The sequence below is a fragment of the Pterocles gutturalis genome, unplaced genomic scaffold (assembly GCF_000699245.1).
Source record: "Pterocles gutturalis isolate BGI_N339 unplaced genomic scaffold, ASM69924v1 scaffold5074, whole genome shotgun sequence".
Classification (NCBI taxonomy): domain Eukaryota; kingdom Metazoa; phylum Chordata; class Aves; order Pterocliformes; family Pteroclidae; genus Pterocles; species Pterocles gutturalis.
In genome coordinates, this window is record NW_010127951.1 from 3,470 (window position 1) to 23,739 (window position 20,270).

Below are 20,270 nucleotides of genomic sequence, written 5' to 3' on the forward strand. Positions count from 1 at the left end.
ATGGGTATGGGCAGATAACGCTGGTCATTATCTTGATGCTTGTGACTGACAGGCTAACAGTCATCTCATATGCTTGGTTTTGAAAAAAACAGTTGATGAATGAGGAAGTGGTAGCTAAATTAATCACTTAAAACCCAAAAAAACTTAAACTCCTAAAATCTTAATTCTTGATTTAGATCTGCTTGCTTTATATAACATGACTTTCTGATGTAGCATAATTCACTCCCAGTTTAAACACATGCTTAATGACAGGTCTCTTCACTTTTCCTTCAAGTGGATGTCATAACTGTTAACTTTAAACATGGTTTGGTGGTATCTCTATGAAGATAACAGAAGAGAAAAAGAGCCTTTAAGTGCCGCCCTTGCCTGAATACTGCTGACACACCAGCCTATGTCTCTTTATTGACACTTTCTGCACCTTCTCCTGGACAAGTGCTGGCCTGGAACACTGTGTTTTCTCCATGAAAGCGCTCTCAGAGGAACAAACCCAAACGTAGTTCTCACCCATAAAAATAAGCAGCAAAACTTACATTGCTGCAGAATATGAACTGCCAAGTGGGGTATTGGCTCTTTATTTGTGCTCTGTAGCTATGGAAAAGAGGAAAAACCACCTTGTCTTTATATTTGTATAATTTGCGAATGGATGTTGTACAAATGATTTAATTTATCAGAAAATAATTAGAACCTGTCAAGAAGTCACGAAGGCTGAACACTTTTGAAACAAAACAGACATATGAAGTTCATTTCTTGTATGTTGTTTTTATTTTTTGTCAGAATAGAAGAAAAGTTGAGTGTTGTTGACATACTTGAAGCTGATAGTATCTTCAGCTTGTGTTGCTGACGTTCTTTTGTGGGTTTGGTGGGTTTTGTGAAGTTATTCCGAACACATAGGTTTTGCCTGAATATGGTTACAAATCTAACAAAACCTCCTGCGAGAAAATGCTTTCAAAGTTACCGATTTTTAACCTGAGATATTGGGGTGCTTTTTGTCTCATTTAAAAATGAATGATGTTAATATAGTGTTTTCTGCACTCTGTTTACAAAATTGCTACTCTTTCAATGGTTCTGGAAAGGAAAAAGTTATACTGCAGGTCTTAGAATAGATTTGCTTTTGTAAATTGAGGTGAATAGAAGCAGGAAACACTGTCACCACCTAATTTAGTGTACATGTTAAATGATTTATAAACAATCCAGAAATACTGAAATAAGGCCATGTAATTATTCTGTCATCAAGATCTCTCTGTTGTATGCAATTTCTTCAGACTTTTCTTTAGGATTTTTACTGGGGTAGCATTAACTGAGAAAATGGCCTAAGTTACATTTAAAAACATGAAGGGAGAAGCATTTTGTATTACATGACATAATAAAGATTTATTCCATTGTTGTTTTTCAGCATTAATATATCACCTATTGCTCTTACTTCTTTTTCTTTACAGATGATACTTTGGGATTGGGATTTGAAGCAATGGTACAAGCCCTATTACCAGGTCAGTGTATTATGAATGTAATTACTCTTTTGTGAAATGTGATCGAGTACAGAGTTCACTGTAAACTGTCAGATTTCAGTTTTTCTGTTGATGTTTTCTTTACTGAAGTCGTCCTAGTACATTCTATCTCTGTGTAGCAGGGACTTGATATTCAGCAGTTCTGACGAAGCTGACAGCGATCTACTTTCTGTGGTGTATTTGAGAACAGTCTCACACCTAACTAAATGAGAATGGCGTTTTTTGAAATATCTGTTAGCATAAGGTTAGGGAGTGATTCCTCAGCAATGTCACCACACTTGGGTCTACCAGGTTCTCTCCTTTTTTCTTGATTGCTTGTTTCTCCTCCTCTCTCTTGTGTCAGCAGTGACATCTAATCAGCTATTGCTGTTCCTATTCAGAGAATTATGCCAGGTGAAAACTAACCCCTTTTTTGACAGAATTGTTAAGATTTGTTTCAGTAGAATCAGGGTTAATAAAAGTAATGGGGCTGTGGAAATTGCATCTCTGTAAGGGGCTTGTAATAGTTTGGCCCCCAAACTTTCTGCTGGTATTATTGGAGGAGATAGAATGCTAAGTTTAATTCTGAGACAAAGTAATGAAAAATTGAGATTTAAAAAAAAATGGCACCAGATGTTTATTTTAAACAGATAAAAATAAACTGAGAGCTAATGCTGAATTCTAAATATTTTTCATTGTGTAAAAAAAAAAAAAAAGCCTGCAAAAAATGGTGTCTGAATATGTCTATATGTATATATTTGCTTTAAAAGAAAAATACATTGCATTGATTTTTTTAAATATATTTTTTAAATGTGCAATGGATAAGAGGCTTATTTAAAACTTGGAATACTGGGATGTTTTGACATGTTAATAGTTTGCAACATTTCCATCTATTCTAGAATGCTGGCAGTGGAAATGGAGTTGATCTTTCAGTACTAAATGAGGCTCGGAGCATGCTAACAGACCTCCTGACTGACCCATCCCTTCCACCACAAGTGATTTCTTCCCTTCGAAGCATTAATAGTTTGATTGGTGCTTTCTCAGGCACATGCAGGCCAAAGGCTAGTCCATTCACACCATTTCCTGGTTTCTTCCCCTGCCCTGAAATAGAGAAAAACTGCTGAAAAAGGAGATCGAAAGCTGCTCAAGGTCAAGTGACTTTAATTTTCATTCATGTGTGTGTAAAAATTACAAGGAAAAATCATCTGGAAAATTGCTTCTGTGTGGATAGTAGCTTCTTTACTGAATATCTTTTAACTACCTTTAAGGTCAAAAGAGAGCAGCTGTGAAAACATATTGACATGTAGATAGGTAGCAAAGTGCAAAGTCAAGTGGTTGGAGGACAGACAGGTAAAAACATTGATCTGCACTCTGAACATGATTCCTCAAAATAGGGATTAAAAAAAACTAAAAGCAAATATAAAATGAAGATGTTATATTCTCATGGTATGGCACAAACAGGGCTGTTCTTGTTTCTCCCACATTCTTGATGTAACAATTACTGTCAGTGTGGCTTTTTCATTGTTGTTTTTTTCCAAAGAAATTTGCTCTTGTGAACACCAGACTTGCCATCAGACAGATGCAAATCAGCTATGTAAAAGGAAAAATATCCTTTTCTTCTGTGCAGCACATCACATTATGGTACTAGTGCTTAAATCTACTGTCCCTTCTCCATTATTTAGGATAAATAAGTGAAAGTAAGAATGTAGTTACTATATGACATAGTAAGGAACGTGATGGAAAAACATTCAAATATAGAAACTCAGCTGCAGTGCACCAGAGCTAATAACTCGAGGGTAGCCTGGTATTGAGAGCTTGAGGCTGTTTATTGTAGAGCCTGGTCTGGGACATCCCTGCCCCATAATTGCTCTTTCCAGGCGGTGGGCAGCTTGGCCCAAATAGATCAACTCTTTGGCTTAGTATTTTGGAGCCAGATAAACTGCCTCGAGACAGATTCAGCCTGTGAAGAGTCTGTTGGGAACCACTGTTAAAACAAACACTTTTGGGGAAGATCTCATTGTCTACAGATTACTCTGTGGAAGATCATGCAGGATCATTGCAGTATGAAATTCCTTGGAAAGTCACATGGATGTCTGCAGAAATCAGTTGGGTAGGGATCATAATCATTCAGCGTATGGTTTTCTTTGTGGATTTTTTTGAAAACTGCTAGATACTGGTATATCCATGTGAAAAATATAATTTATGTGAATGTGAAAATGTAACTTAAAATTTTTAAAATTTCTGTATAGCTAGTTAGAATTCTTTGAAATAAAAAATATTGTTAAAGACTAGTTATAAAGATTATATGAGACTGAAAGATTATGTTTTTACACAGCTATTCTCTTTTCCTTCTTCCTGAAAGTAAAATTTGCTACTCTTCCTTTAAGTTTGGGTTGTTTTCTGTATATTGATTTACCTGCTGTATGTTTAGGGGTAAGCCAGAAGATCAACCCCTATGTGTGTTAGTCTAAGAAAAAGATTTCTCTTTCTTTCAAAAAACAGGTAAGTCAGCACAAACTCCAGATTACGCTAAACAAAGAAAATAATAAGAAAATATTTCTTCAAAATGGAACCTTTCAGACTATGTTGAGAGGTTCCCATTCTTTCTGTCCCTAACTTGGAATATGAAAAGTCTCTTCCATATTTCTAACAAGTTGTTTGCTGAGTATGTCTTCATTTCTCTTCCCTGACTGACTTCCAAAGTGCATTCAGTTATAATTTTTTTTCACTTCTGATGGGGAATGGCCTTTTCTCTTTGTTAGCAAAAAAGAGAAAAAAAACAAGGAAAAGAAAGAAACTGAAACTGGGCTTCAGACCTTGGGCTAGTGATAACTGGTTATCTAATACTTCCAAAATGCATTCAGTTATAATTTTTTTTTCACTTCTGATGGGGAACGGCCTTTTCTCTTTGTTAGCAAAAAAGAGAAAAAAACAAGGAAAAGAAAGAAACTGAAACTGGGCTTCAGACCTTGGGCTAGTGATAACTGGTTATCTAATGCTAACTCTTCACTCTGAGTTTCTTGGTAGTTGACAGCTTGGATAGCATGAACTGCCCAGCTGGTGCTGTTTATTGATCAGTCTCTTTAAATTCCTAAAAAAGAGAAAGGAAATCTTTGCTAGACAAATAACATCTCAGGGCTGCTCTGCAATAGAAAAACTTTCACTTCCATCATGACAGAGCTGTCCCCAGATTTTCTAGCATATAATGTCAGTAGACTGCTTGTCAGATTGGTGGATTTCTGGTGTTGTCAACAGTCATTATTTTAACAGTTTTCACACTTTATGCAAGTAAAAGTTGTCTAGGCAAGTGCGTAAGTATCCACATCCCTTGTCTCCTGGCCACCTGCTGGTAACTGAAAGTCTCTTCATAATAACTTTGATTTCTGGCACGTTCTAAATTTTGTTTCCAGAGCAACTTTTTCCCCTTTGTAGAGTGATTACCAGTGACTTTGGTAGCATAGAGTGATCTGGAGTTCCTGAGTCCTTTGCTACCCATGTTTTGTTTATTCTTTGCTGCTTTATCTAGTAGGGGAAAGTTCTGGAGATTTGTCATATCCCCAGTGTTCCCTCGTTCTTAGTGTAGCCAGGAAGAAGAAGTGTCTGCAGGTGCTGGGGGTCGTCTTTCAATATTGTGCTAATGTGCACTTGTTTTGGGGAGTGGACATTTCTCCTGCAATGGTGGGGATTTTCAGCTGTGCTCCCCCTGCTGTAGACAGCACACAGGTTAGATTGATGTGGTCCATGGACAGAGAAGTCCACCCTACCCTGAGAGCACTACCAGTGTATGACAATACACAGAATATGCTCCTCCAGTTCCCTTTGTGGTAAGACTGGTTAAGGACTGCTGCATGTTTCTGTGGGCAATGTGGTGGTCTTCTTCTGCCTGCCCAGTTCCACCTTCTGGCTGTGACTGCAGCTTTGCAGCAAAGCAAACAGGGTCAAGGTACATCCCATATCGAGGACTCAAAGCAGTCTGATTTTTCAGGGTAAGGGCTGTACTCTTGTGTCAACACTGTTTCGCTTTTTTTTTTTTTGAGTATACTTAACTCACAAAGCTGTTACATGATCTTTGACCACCTGATGAGGCTTAAAATTGCAAAGTCATTGTTTCTGACAGACTTTTGAAGTGGTGGTATCCAAGGGTCACCTGTCCTCACGCATGACCCAGCAGACCTTACTCAATACTGCAAATATTGCTTTGGATTTTTTTGTTTTAAACATTTTTTTTCCTGTCATCTTTTTTGCTTTGCAAGGTCTGATTACACGCATCTGTATTATGCAGAAAAATCTTCCCCCACCCCACTGCCCCCCCCCTCCACTGAATGGCCAAATCTAGGGATGAGGTAACAAGTGGATTGAGAACTGAATGCAGTCAGAGATTTTTTATTTTAATTTGTTTAAAATACAGTGTATAGGTTATCTGTGCAATGAATGCAGATATGCCAGAGCTGGCTTTGCAGTTTCAGTGCAGTGATCCTCTCCTTTCTATTACTTAGGTTCTACTAGTTGCTATTTAAACATGGATATACTCTTCTGGGGGTGTTTTAGTAAGGCAGAACTAATAAGTCCCAAGTTATTTCCATACAGCACTGTCTGAGTGCTGCTGTCCTGCTCTGCAGAGGACTTTAATCAGTACCGCAGTGATTTCCAGTGGGCTGCAGTGTGCCTAAAGTAACACAGCTTCCATGCTGGGAGTGGCGAGGTGCCTGGGAAGCTGGGATGCTGCGGGGCTCGTAGGCAAGCAGAGAGGGAGTCTTGATGGACAAAAACTGACCCTGTGCGTTGTGCATTACCCTTTCTGCAAGTTCCACTACACTTGCACTGTCAATATTTAGCAACCGAACTGAGTTATCAAAGTCTCGGGCTACCCTGCAAGCTGAGTAGCTGGCTGTGTTGTCATATGATTGAGATGTGTAGAAGAAGGATCTGTAATCCTACAGCACTGACTATCTCTAGAAGATCTCTATTTTTAAAAACTCTGAAGAGTAGTTGTTGGACCACATGGATTTCAGAGTACAAGTATCTTTACATATTTTATTTTTAGGGAAGAAAAAGCAATATGAAAAATTATTATTTCTAGTAAGCAAAGTAATTTGATTGCATCTTTTTTTATTTTCTTGAGCAGTAAGGGTGGATGTAAGATACTCTACTTACTATTTCACTATAAAAATTAGCAATAAATAGTCACCAAAAAATACAATTTTAGTGCCTCTTTTTAATTATGTAGATTTTAACCATGGTTAAATTACTCAACAGGGATTAAATAGCAGGAATAGCCTGCCAACACCACAGCTGAGACGAACTTCAGGAGTTTCTGGCATTCCACCTATAGAATCAACATCTCCAAGATGGGAACGGAGTAACAGCAAGAGATCTCATCAGGATTATAACACGTCAGGGTGAGCACTTAACCACATTTTAAGGGCAATAATAAACGTAGCCTTTCTGAAATGTTCATGTCTGTAATGTTGGAACTTTGCAGTGGAAATGTTTAATGTAAAATCTTGTGAATTAAGTCTCCAAATTCTGCAAGCATGAACTGGAAAATGTTTCAAGTTAATTATGTACTATACTTGGTAACTCTGTTTGATCTCACTAGAAATCAGGTCATTCTGAGGTTGAATGGTATGCTCTGTCATAATAAGTAGTCTGGCATATCAGTTTTGGTAGGAAATGAAAAAAGTCCAACATACACCATTGCAAAACAAACTAGTTTAACCTCTAAACCTTTACTGACTTCCTCCTTCTCTTTTTCACTTAAAATAGGTATCACTTTCCAACTTCCACATACCCAAAAAATTGTTTTATAATTAAAAAGATTATATAACTTTGTTGCATTTGGTAGCTGCTGTTGTGTGTATTGCAACATTTATTATTCCTATAGTCATCAAGCAAGCAGTAGGGTGGATTAAGAAAGCCATCTCTTCTCTACTTTTTAGTCAATATGGTGCAAACAAAGCTTTTATTTCCAGAGTTAAAATTAATTTTGAATTAGGATTTAAATAATTTTACTTTTTTTTCTTTTTGTTTAATATTGTATATCAGTGAAATTTCACACATTTAGTTTTATTTGGGTGTGTAAATGTGTATGGCTTTACTCAATATCTTGTGAGAAAAGTACAACAGATGTTTGAAATTGTGTTGCAGCTTAAATCTGTAAAAATCAGTATGGTTTTGCTTTTTTTTAATACTTGGTATCTCTCAAGACTTTAATGGTTTTACATAGGTCATAAGGAAAGTATAATAGATGCATTTTTTAAAAAAGAAAACATAAGTTATGCTAATAACAAAATTAGTAGTGGTAGATGAAACTTTATATACACACATCCAAAAATTTATCAATCTTATATTTAATTTTAAAGTGAACCATTTAAATAATTTGGCCCTTGTCAGTGGCTTTTTCTCCTTGAATAAAATATGCTCTTTAAGTTTTTACATAGTGAAACTTAATTGTGGTTTGTGTGTAAAATGTAACTGAAGGTACTAGTAGTAGTCATTTAGAGATTGTATTTTCATGCTGATTTGGTTATCAGTGTTTGAAAGAATCTCACCAGTTATATCCACTGGAAATAACTAGAAACCAGAGAAATCAACTTAAACTTACAAACTGTGGGACTTCAGTTTGAGGCTCAGTACTTCTGGTGCAGACACAGTCTATGTTTACAGAGGGTTTCCTTACATGTCCTACTGACCAGAGAACCTACTTGAGCTCACCTGATTAAGCACCAGCACGGAATACACCCTTGCTCGTGCCCCATCACTTTTAGTTTATCCCTTGATCCTGCTGACTAGTGCATCTAGTCAGCCATGTTCCGCTGCCCTGCTCCTGTCTGCCCCCATACAGCCCTAGAATTCGTGTTTGCTGTATTGTGGTTTATATGCTGCCCTTTAGAATTCTTGCCAACACTTGCACTGTCTCTGTCTCCTTGCACCTTCCAGTGATCATTTTATCCGTCTGCCTTTAACGTCTAATCATCTCAAAATCCCTCATTGGTGCTTACCGTATGGATAAGGTTAGGTGAAATAGCTGAACTGGCGTAGCCATAAAAATCCTAGAGCACTTCGTACCATTAGCTCTGGCTGTTGAGTCAGCCCCTTAAATTGTCAGAAAAATAACAGCAATAAAAAGACAGTTTTTCCTGCTTGGGGAGCTCATTCAGCCCAATGAAGGACCTAATGAATGTTAGAAGAGAAGCAAGGAGGAGAAGACTAATAGTAAAAAGGGAGAGTGAAACAGTGAACTGTTCCCTAGAAGCAAGGGAAAAGCTTATCAAAAGCCAAAGATTTTTTTTTTACATAAAATAACTACTTTCAACTGAATTCTAGCTGAGTTGAGAAAGAGAAGCTATTACATACTGGTACAATAAATTTGGTTCAATATTCCAGAATTTATTTCTATACATCCATCCACTGTTCAAAAGCAGCTCTGGAGAGCTGCTGTTTTATTGCCATGCAAACTCTTAATTTGGTTTCTCATTCAAGCACTAGTTCAAGATGAACTGACCCTGACTAATATATAGTCTTGCTACACTAAATACTGATGCAGCATTTTAATGTGCTTTAAAAGACCACATGTGAGCTATGATAGCTAAACAAGGTACAAATAGTGAAAATTTCAGTCATCTACCCTAGATGTCAACTGAAACACTTCTTAAAGTCTGATGTCAGCATCAGACTTCAGAAGAATAAATCTGTGTTTATTCTCTAACTCATTTTTTATATTAATATATTTAAACAAATGATGGAAGATCAAGTATTATTTCTGTGTTTCGCTTTTATTTGAAATCTGATTAAACAAGACTAAATCTGTTTTGGTAAATACCATTTTCTCATACTGAAATTAAATAATCAGTTTTACATAAACTATTTTCACTTTAAAGTACATGTATACAGTTATCTTTAATTGCATATAGCTTTTTTTTTTTTTACTAAGGGAAATATATAACTGGAATTTTGGACTGCAATTTCATGCCTGGAACAGCAGATGGCATAATTCAACAATCGAGTTTAACGCAGCTGCTGAAGTGTAATATGACTTTATGTCAAAAGCAGCTTTCATTTTAAGATGATCATAAATAAAATGATTAATTAAATATGCAAAATGATGTGAAAAGCAAGCTGTGTTTGCATAAGATTGTCATGGTATTTCCAAAGTAACCAGTCTTTTAAATGTTCTCAGATCTCTTAGAAAATAGCCTACTTTGTTAAAACATTCAAGAAAAATAAATACCATTTTAGAAAGTAAAACCTATGGCATGTGGTCTGAATACACTTATTGTGTCATTTTAGGACTGCATAAAGTTTTCTGTTGCTTTTCCCCATACCCAGCAGTATTTATTCCACGTAATTAAAGTATATTGTCTAGCTGATCTTGAATTTGTATTCCTTCTGGTACTTTCTTTTTCTTGAATGGTAAGTGGACCTGTAACAGAGCAGTCTAGCCATTTTAAACATTTTGTTTAATAAAAATGGAAGAGAGGATAAGAAAGAAAAAAAAATTCTTACTGTTTTATTTTCAGCCAAGGATCTCATTCAAATGGGTCTTTTGGTGCAAGCTTGCTGACAATACCAAAACAAAGATCATCTTCTATGACATTGACTCATCATATAGGTCCCAGACGAGCAGGTAAGATCATGCAATTTGTATAGCCTAGTGGCAGGATGTCAAGGTACTAGTTAGAACATAATGTGTTACAATTGTGGGGTTTTCTCATGTAAATGTAGTACTAATAGAACATCAACATGTTGCATATATTTAAAAAATATTTTATTTTCCATCTGCTTCTAAGAATAGTCAAAATTACAGTTAGCATCAAGAGACATTAACATTTCTTTGTAGAGATCTCAACTATTCACCTAGTGCTGTGTAGCTGCAGAATGTTACGGTGTTCAGTATGGTTGGTACCTGTCGAAAATTGCAAAGTTCACATACGTTAATAAGGGACTTTTTTTAGTAATTATGCTTTTTGTAATGCGATGGTGTTGTCACTTAGACACTCCTAAATACCTAATATTCATCTGAGATGAATGTTTAAACGAATTTTGGAAAGAGTTGGAGTAGATATTATTCTAGGACTGTCAGTATAACAAGCTTAAGTAGATGCTGTAACAGAAGATTTGAAATAATGTGTATATCATTATTTCGGATATGATGACGACTGTGTATTTTCCCATATTAAGTGCAAGCTATTTCTTTTGACATTTCTGCTTATTTTTAAATAATGCTAAAATGGATAACAACCTGTCTAATAATTTTGTTTTATAAGTGTTTAAATATGCAGGTTGGATTGGGAGAGATGAATGTACTTTTAAATTTTTTTTTTTTTAAAAAAAAACACAAAACTCACCAGTTTTCCCCCTATTACTTACTGATGGTTTGGTTGTTTGGTTTTGGTTTTTTTTTTCCTTTCACTATTCTAAACACCAAGAAACTTGCAAACTCTGGGCCAGATCCACATGTAAACACGTTGTTGCACATTGTCAATGGTTCTTTCTTCATAAAAAGCTGGGTTGCCTTCTGCACTTTTCTACTTTGAATCTTGTGGAAAATAGAAAGCGCAATGATATGCATTAAAACCTGCTGAATATGTAAAAAGGATGAAATTAAGTAACCATCATTAGAGTATTAATCTTTTTTAGTTCTGGAAGGGAGTTTACAAGTTGCTTCCCAACTTTTCCGGATCTTTCTTTGCAGCAGTGACATTTGTGACATTTGCTTTCTAAAACTTCTGTCTCTGCACCTGGTAATGTGGACTTTGAAGAATCTTATATTTTACTGTAACAAAATGTAATTACATACTACTCTTAGGTTGTGTGTGTCAAGTCAGTGTAGCCTATGACACTGCTAGAAGTGATAGGCTATTAATTCCTTATTTAAGGGCTACACCTCATTGTTTGCGCATGGGCCCTTTACTCCTTTTGGTAATAGTATGTTTACAAAGGCTATAAGTTACCTTGGTCACTTGTAGATGACCTGTGTTTTGTGTGTTTTCACAAGGGAAAGGAATGATGTTTTTGGCTTAATGTCAGACTTTGTGATAAATTCATGTTAGGCACATAGGGTAGCCAAAGTGCAGATTTACCAGCTTGCTTTCCTAGATTTCACGGACAGAAGCCTGAATTAAACCCTAGCTTACTGTTTGAACAGGAATAGGGAATTTCATGGATGTAAGGAAGATGGAGTTGTTTGGTTTTTATCTCTAATTACTCATGAGCAAACTTTAGATTTTTTTTTTCCCCAATGGTTTATTAGGCAGATTTGGATAGATTATTATGCCAATAAAAAAAAGGTACATCACTGTCAAAAAAGGCCAGTATCTGCTTACTTTATTCCCTTGCTTCAAAAATATGATTACAACATTTTGGTTTTTTACTTTGTTTTTAAAAATTTCTCAATCATATTTTTTCTTTGTTGCAAAACACTGAGGTAAAAGTTTTTTGTCTAAGTTGGTTATAAATACTGGTTTTTATCATTTTGTTCTGGAAAATTTTAAAAAGCAGTCCTGAATCAGAAAGGAATACAGAAAGTTTTAGTTACTCAGTAAATTTTATCAAAGCTAAAAACAAAACCAAACCTTTGAAAACCAGATGTTATAACATGTTACATAGTTTGCCCATTCAGATGTGTAGCCTAGACTGTGCTGCATAGTTGTAGATCTCAAAACCTGGAATAGATGTAGCTACTTTAGATGTGTTTAGCAGTGTGAACTATACACCATGTTTTGAAAACTTGCACATTCTTTACAATTTATAAAGGTTCTTGTCATTTAATTTCAGTGTTTCTTAACAGTAATGTTTTTATTGTAACCTGAACTCCATGTACTGTTTGTTTTGGAAGGTGCTTCTCCTGGCCTGAGTCCTGTGGGTTCACCTAGTCATGGATCTGTCTCCAGTGGGGCTTTCAGCAGCTGGTCACCTGTTGAATTTCCTGATACTGCTGATTTTCTTACAAAACCAAGCATTAACATACATAAGCCTCCAGGCTACACATCTAGTTCTCCAGATTTTCAGCAGCAGGTTAAAACACCTGTAGGTTATGTGTGTAGCAGGTACTGTAAACTGTTACATTTTTAGTAATTTCATATGCGTTGAAAAGAATACAATTAAAATGGAAAATTACAAGACCTATGCTAGTATTGGAAAAAAAAAGGCATATAATCTCATAATAATCTGTAACTATGTTACCGAGGGGAGACTAAAGACAGCTGTATGTATGCCATTGATCTGAAATGGCTCATCCTTGAAAGCAACAGTTATTGGAGAGCAACAATATTTTACAGATCTTTCCTACCTGGGAACTTAATTCTGTGTTTCTGAATACTTTCTAAATAATTAGCTCTATTTTATGAATTCATGGAGGTGAGTCCTGGGGAGGTGATTGTTTTCTAAATACAAACTAAATCTGTATGTGCCAAATTTAGGAGAAAATACTAAGGTCACTTGGTTGAGGGACCTTCAAATGCATGCCTTTTTAAGAAAAGTAATTTGCAGATTTTTTTTCAGTACTATACAGCAGTAGCAAAAGAAGAAAATTACTGAATGTTGTAAATATTTTTCATGTTTTCTATAAGCTGTGGACGTCAGATACTCAAGCCTGTTCCAACACCAGAACCAGAATTTGCAGAATATAAAGACAGAAAATCAGGTGGGCTTTCAAAATAGACAAATATTTGATATTGAGGGTTTTTTAAAACCAATTAAATTAATTTTTATTATTACTTCTACATTAAATTTTTCCTATACTTTAAGTAACTCATATGCATATATTTTATTTTAGTTTGTAACTTAGGATAGTCAAGATAATCTAAAATATTGCCTGCTCCAGAGTAAGGATTTTACAATAGGCTTCCACTCATAGCTTTGTAATACTGTACTCCATGTAACAAACAAGTTCTCTGCCATCTCAGCTAAACTAATCACTGCACCAATTTTTGTAAGTAAAAAGTTATGCTTCTAGCTTTTACTCAATCTTCAAGTAGTTTGTCTAATAAATTTTGTCCATCACAATTTTTTGTGTTAAAATCTTAAATAAAAATTATTTTGAAACAAGCTATTACTTACATTTCTGTGAAGAATCTGCATGATCAGTTCAAGACTTATTAGACTGTAGCAATTTACAAATAAATTACCGATACAGTATTAATGTATGTATTTTGTTTAAGGTGAAATTGGAAGTGCTAGTGTTTCAAAAGAATCTTTCCGCCATGCAGAGAAGAAAAAAGATGAAAGGAAGGATGTGATCGATCAAACACAAAATAATCCGCTTGTAAGCATGTAATTGCAAAAAACCTTGCAATAACTTTTATCAATACAGTATTTCTTTATCATTTCTAACATGTTGTGAAGAGGTCTTTGCATTGCGAGGAGGTGTAATGTCTGAAGGGAAATAGTGCATTGCTGGAATTCAAATTTTCATTTAACAATTGTGTATTTCCAGTGTGCATAAATTTCACTAGCAAATGACAAGATGGTGATTTGTATTAATTTTTTGGTGATCAAATTTGTGTAGATTTAATGTTGATAGGATGCTTAAAAACTGAGTAGTATCTTCTCTTGGAAGTTTATGAAAGATGTGGCAGTTTCAGTGAGACTTGCAAATGAATGTTCATACAGTGCAGTATATTGGAAGTGCAGGGAGACAAATGGTTTAAGCTTTACTAACATTTTGTGTTTATACTTCAATTTTTTTAAAGATTGTTCAATTGATGAACTGTCAAAGTTCCGTAAATGTTTTGTTAGCATACGCATATTTTTGCTTTGTTCTATTAACTCATCTTGTTTAAAAAGAGGAAGAATTAAAATTTATCACCATCTCAGAAAGCACTGGAATCTGCTGCTCCAAAATATGAAAAGTCAAGCCATTAACTGTGCTATTTGTATTATTGATTTATGATTTTCTTATAGCTGTAGTTACAGCACCATTCAATAAGTTCAATAATGATTTATTATTTTCATGGCTTTTTTTTTTTTTGCCAATACAACTGACAAATTACTTTTCTTTGTTATTTTCGAGATGATAAAGTATCTTACTCTCATACAGGTGGAGCAGAGTCCTACATTAGAAACGATGTTATTAGACCATGAGTCACTAATGGAGAAGATGAACAATTGGAATTTCCAAATTTTTGACCTTGTAGAAGAAATGGGAGACCAGTCTGGAAGGATCCTTAGCCAGGTTTGTTGTCTTTTATTATATGAGGGAGGGTGTATAAAGCTGTTGTGCTCATATATTTTATTTAAACTGTGAAGAAGTTTTGCAGTCAACAGATGTATGAATGCTGACTTGAAAAGTAGAAATATAATTTCTCATGTACTACCTCTCACTGTAAACCATAAGAAGCGATTTATCTATGGACAACATGGTCCAAATTTTCTGAATTTTATTCTCAATGTAAAATAGGTTAGATTCACACTTAGTAGGTTTCGTAGTAATATGCCGTTTCCTATGAAAAATTGTCTCCTGCTTTCAGAATTACTGCCTTGTTTGTCAACCATTTCTTTTTTCTTTATTTCAGTAAAATATTTCTGCCAGAGCTACACCTGTGGGGGAAGAGAAGTGATCTTTTAGGCAGTCTTTTGCCTCTTGATCCTACAAACAATGGGATTTTTTTTCCATGCTGCTTTCTGCATGTAGTATCCCTTTTATGTCTTTCTGACTTATTACTAAGCTCTTCTTGTGCAGTTTCATGTTGTGCTGAAGCCATTCTAATGGCAGGTGCAAAAGTATGATCCTGTTTGCTCTTCCCCAGCCTCTCCCATTCATCAATGTCATGTGGAAACTTCTGTGTCTTTCTTTATGCTGGATTTAGAAATCATGGAGCTATAGAATGAGCTGGATTTGCTTCTGATCTGACCACAACACATTTTTATTGGCAGTATCTTAGTTTCCTACCCTGGAGTAGAATGCATGTCACTCTTGCTCAGTGGTGTTAGGAACAAGCAGCTGGAGGGAAGGAAACAGGTTAGAAGCACTCGGGTGCAGTTGGAACCATAGGCCTGCACCTCTACTGAAGATGGGAAAAAATAATGGGGATAATTTCTTTTTTGTCATTAGACACTGTCTTTTCTCTAATAATACAGAATATTCTGGCTATTGTTTTAAATCTTCAGTTAGTCTTGTTTGATCAAATGTTTTCAGGTCTTTTGTCACCTCAGTTAGTGACAACTGTTAATGTACAGACTAGAATGCCACAATCCACTATTGAGTGGTGACTTTACTGTAGTATACTGGTACTCTGTGATCCACATGAGCTTGCATTTCATTTGTGTGCAGTCTAGGGGATAGTTCAAACCTGTAAGTACGTAAGCATGGAGGTTTCTACTAAACTCTACCAGAGTTTCTGTATCAGTTCTTCCTGATATTGTATGTATGTGTACTACTTGTCCTTCTCGTCCTCCCGCCCCAGTCCCTTTGTCAGTTGTTCTCTAAGCATCTGATATGTATCCTACTTAAGAGCCAATTAAAAAGTGTATTTTACCATCATCAGGTGTAAGGTTCTCAAATTGGGCATGTGTAAGGGGAATGGTTGGGACAGGCGGAAGGACGGATGTGCCCTCATTTTTCTCTCATGTTCCTCTGAGCACCCGCCACACTTCAGAACTTATGCTTTCTCTCAAGTGTCTGGGAAAAAAGTGATAAAAATAAGTAGCAGTGACTTGCTTTGAAAAGCTTTCTTAATATTTTCAGTCTTGGGGAGGTCTTTGTAGTCACTAAATTCTGCTTGTAAACCATAATATATTTGCACAGTGTATCCACGTGTGGGTGTTCTGAGTACATTTTTGAAATATTTTTTCTTTTGCCAGCTAGCTTTGTTAAAAATACCCAAGTCATAAGTCTCAAAAATATGTTAATGGCTCTGCTACAATAGTTCAGTAATTTGAATTTTTTAATAATAAGTAAGAATATAGATTCCTTCTTTTTAGGTCACTAGTAGAATAAAGCATGAATTATTTAACATTATGAAAACTGTGGAGGATATTATTAAAAATAATAAGTTATGCATAGAATTTATCAATAAAGAAATAAAAGCTTTTATTATTCTGTATTTGAAAGGATTATAGAAATCCGTATTTTTGTGCTAAAAAATCATTAAACATATCTCTATGACATTAGTTTTCGGATAATCTTTAATGGGATTTCAGTAATTTCCATCTCTATCAGCAAGCAAAATTTTAAAAGACAGGAATATTTTTAAAGTTGAAAAAACAGACTATAATTAGGTATATTTTTTAGACTAAAATTAATTTTAATATGTATTTAGGTTACTTATACCTTATTTCAAGACACTGGGTTGTTTGAAATTTTCAAAATCCCAACTCAAGAATTCATGAATTACTTCCGTGCACTAGAAAATGGCTACCGAGATATTCCTTGTAAGTACTATCCAATTACACTTGTTTTTCTTTTATATTAGTGTGTCTCCTGTACTGTGTGTGTCTTGGTTTAATGTTTAATACAGACAATGTCTGGACTTAGTATATTTTTAATTAAAACATTTGTCAGAATTTAGAACTGATTTAATGAATAGCAGCAAAAAATTGGTGGACTCCAAAACAGAATTTTGCGTAGGTTGAATATAATTGTAAGGAATTTGAATGAGTAGTTGAATCAAACATACTGAAGTTAATGAGAGAATAGGTGCTGTTTTAACAGAAATTTGATTTAGGCCCATAATAGGATAATAAGAAAACACAGAATTTTGACAGTAATTATTAATCTTGCTGTTTAGAGCAGCCAGATTTATTGGAAAACAAAACAAAAAAACCCCACCCACCCCCCATGTCATGGATGTTTGCACCAGTGCAGATGCTTGTAGGTATCATTGGAAGCAATGCTAGTGGCTCACCATCACTGATTTAAAAGGCTACTTATTCTCTTCCTGACTCTCAGGTTGGATATAGTACACTTAGGGGATGTTTGATGTTTATCTAACTTGTTTCTTAAAAGTGTTCTATGATATAGCCTCTACAAACAATTTAAATTCAATTTTTCCTTTATTTTTAATAAAAATCTCCCCTATAGTAAATTTAGTACGTTACTTTTCTTGTTCTTTTTGCTCCTTTTGATTATATTTCAGATAATATTTTTATTATATTTTGGTAATTTTCAGATCACAATCGTATACATGCCACAGATGTTCTTCATGCAGTATGGTATCTGACAACGCGGCCCATTCCTGGATTTCAGCAAATTCATAATGAACATATAATGGAAAATGATTTGGGTATGTATTCACATAGGTTATTTTTTTTTGTTTTTCTGTAAGAATGTTTTAATGAAACTATAATAGGTAAAACAAATTACTCTAGAAGAATATAGCTAATTATTCTTATCACATATTTTTTTGTACTTTAATATAAGGTAGTAGAAATATCGCAATGTTAGTACACACCACTCAGAAATACCATGCAGTAGATTTTTAGAAAAATTATTAGATGAGTAGCGGTTAGTTTGTTAGCCAAGAATACATGTTCACTTAATAAATTTTCTATGCTGAATGAAACCTCTGTATACTGCTACAGTCAGCATATTTTTAGCATTTGAAATACATTAGACTAATATTTCTTAACTTTATTGGGAAATTAAATAGATGAAAGAAAAAATACCAAGGTGAAAGTATTTAACTTAATTGAAGTTCTCCTTAATGGTTTTAATGTAAAAATTAGTATTTCAGAATTCTGTATTAGATATCACATGCAGATATTCAGGCATTGAAGTGACTACCCAAACAGTAACTGCCTAAGAGCATCCCTGAAAGAGAAATAAGCAAATTCGAATTTTGTATGACTGGTTATAATGAAATTTGCTTTTGTGTTGCCTGTGACTTCATGGAACTAACTATTAAATTTAGATTGGTAGTTTTTACTGAAATATATACTGTAAGTAAAGTATAATTATTCTAGATATACAATTTTATACTAAAATGTATGTATTTAAGAAAAATCAAATGGGGAAATCCAGCACGCTCTAAGAACTCTGGTTTCTATATGCAGCAAAAAAAAGATAAGATGCAAGTCATGTGGCTTTTGAAGGCTGTAATTTTAAGAAGTAATCTGTGAACTGTACAGAACATCATACAGTACATGTTATTTCTTCCTTACTAATTAGCCCCACTGCTCTCACCTTTGTTTTTTTTTCAGGTTTGTCCATATCCACTGATTGCACCCTATTGCATTTTTTTTTTCCTCTAAGTGCTTTGGAACTCTTCCAGTATAAATGTTACTTGGATTTTTAATCTTCGCTTATTCTATTAAGGCAAAAGAGCCCCTTTTTATTGTACAGTGATGAAATAAGTACTATTGTGGTTTTGTTTTTTTTTTTTTAGGCAGTAACTTTGTCCAAAATATTTCTAACTTAATGGGTTTAGTTCCTTTTGCAGTGGTTTCCGCTGTCCCCTGAGCTTTTTCTAAAGGTTTGCAAGTTCAAGAAATGGGCAAATTGTAGAAATACTAAGGGAGATCCTGTCTGATCCTTTCTTGGCCTTATTGAAGTTGGAAAGTAACTCTGGAATGCTCTTCTAGTGCCCTCATTTTAAGAAGTGAATGAAATTCCAGGTCTGCATAACAGCAGGAGGTCTTTAGCAGCATGACAGTAAGGGGAAGGCAAAACAGTGACAGACACCTTAACAGTAATGTGTAACCATGGGTATCCATGTGAATTTTCCAAGATCTGTAGTTTGGACTCTGAGATGTACGTTTTTCTATTTTTCTCCTTCTCTTCATTCCCTCCCATGGAAAAAAACACCTACAAGTGCATTTTAATAATTAAATGGTTGCTTTCTAGTCTAAATGACAACTCTACTGCAATCAAGAGACATAGAATAGAGTAGATGGCCAGTGTCCCTGGTTCCACCAGATTGCGTTCTGTGCTTGCTGAAGCATTCCTCTGAATCACCCTTCTGCAGCATGAACTGTAGCTGCAGAGAGAGTGACTTCCTCTGTTTTATGTCCTCTAAGGCACCATACCGTTTCAAGGACCAAGGCAAATCTTTTCTTCCTTCCTCTCCAAAAAAAAATAAGTGTTGATATGTGCCCCACATGTATTACCAAAAGTGTAGAGTCTACATTTCTTCTAAAATTGTCTGGCAAGAGTGAGCTCTGACTGTGGTGGATTATAAAATTATTTCTTTTTCCTCATTCTGACTGTTCACAGCTCTTCTGAAAGTCGCCTTTATTTGTGTGAATGATAGTTATATCTCAGCATTGTAACAGGAAATCTTGTCTGAAGAAATGGATTCTGGGGTATATCTGTATGCTGTACTAGGTAAATAATTGGTTTTAGAACAGAAACATTCCACTTTACAGTTTTGGGACACTTCTTTCAGGCTTCACAGTGTCCTGTAGGATTTTGCCTTTCTTATGTAACGTCATGAAACAGCCGAAGCTTTTCATGTATTTGTAGGACTGCATCTACCCTTTTGGGCAAGCCTTGTGGCCATAACGAATTTATGACTTATTGGCATTTCAACTTCTCTTCAAAATTGCTGATTTGTCTATAAATAATAGTATGACTTTTTGCTTAAAGTATAAGTCTCTTTGCCAATTATTCAGCTCCACAATTAGAAGGATAACAATATTAAGATTATGTTAGCAATAGTATCTGGCCTAGTCATTTAAAATATATTAAAAATATGAATGAAATAATGTTCAAAAATATTTTACTTTTCTATTTTTGATTTTCTTAGATGAAGCCAGTGGTATTGCCCCTGACCAAGTCAGCTACATTTCTTCAAAAAGTTGTTCTATTGCTGATGACAGTTATGGTTGTCTAGCATCAAACAGTCCTGC

General features: G+C 35.0%; 1 protein-coding gene across 1 annotated transcript in view; it reads left to right on the forward strand.

The window, feature by feature from the left end:
- Positions 1-1,436: 1,436 nt before the first annotated feature.
- The window catches only part of PDE3B (phosphodiesterase 3B, cGMP-inhibited), a gene marked incomplete at its 5' end in the record, with an annotated part of 24,266 nt that continues 5,432 nt past the window's right edge, over positions 1,437-20,270 (forward strand). Inside the window, 12 exon segments of the mRNA XM_010079438.1 lie at positions 1,437-1,487; positions 2,384-2,596; positions 2,598-2,633; positions 6,741-6,883; positions 10,004-10,110; positions 12,322-12,532; positions 13,055-13,128; positions 13,646-13,749; positions 14,524-14,658; positions 16,745-16,856; positions 17,594-17,707; positions 20,168-20,270. The exon segment at positions 20,168-20,270 is cut by the window's right edge and continues 1 nt beyond it. Coding sequence (XP_010077740.1) covers positions 1,437-1,487; positions 2,384-2,596; positions 2,598-2,633; positions 6,741-6,883; positions 10,004-10,110; positions 12,322-12,532; positions 13,055-13,128; positions 13,646-13,749; positions 14,524-14,658; positions 16,745-16,856; positions 17,594-17,707; positions 20,168-20,270 — 1,403 coding nt within the window.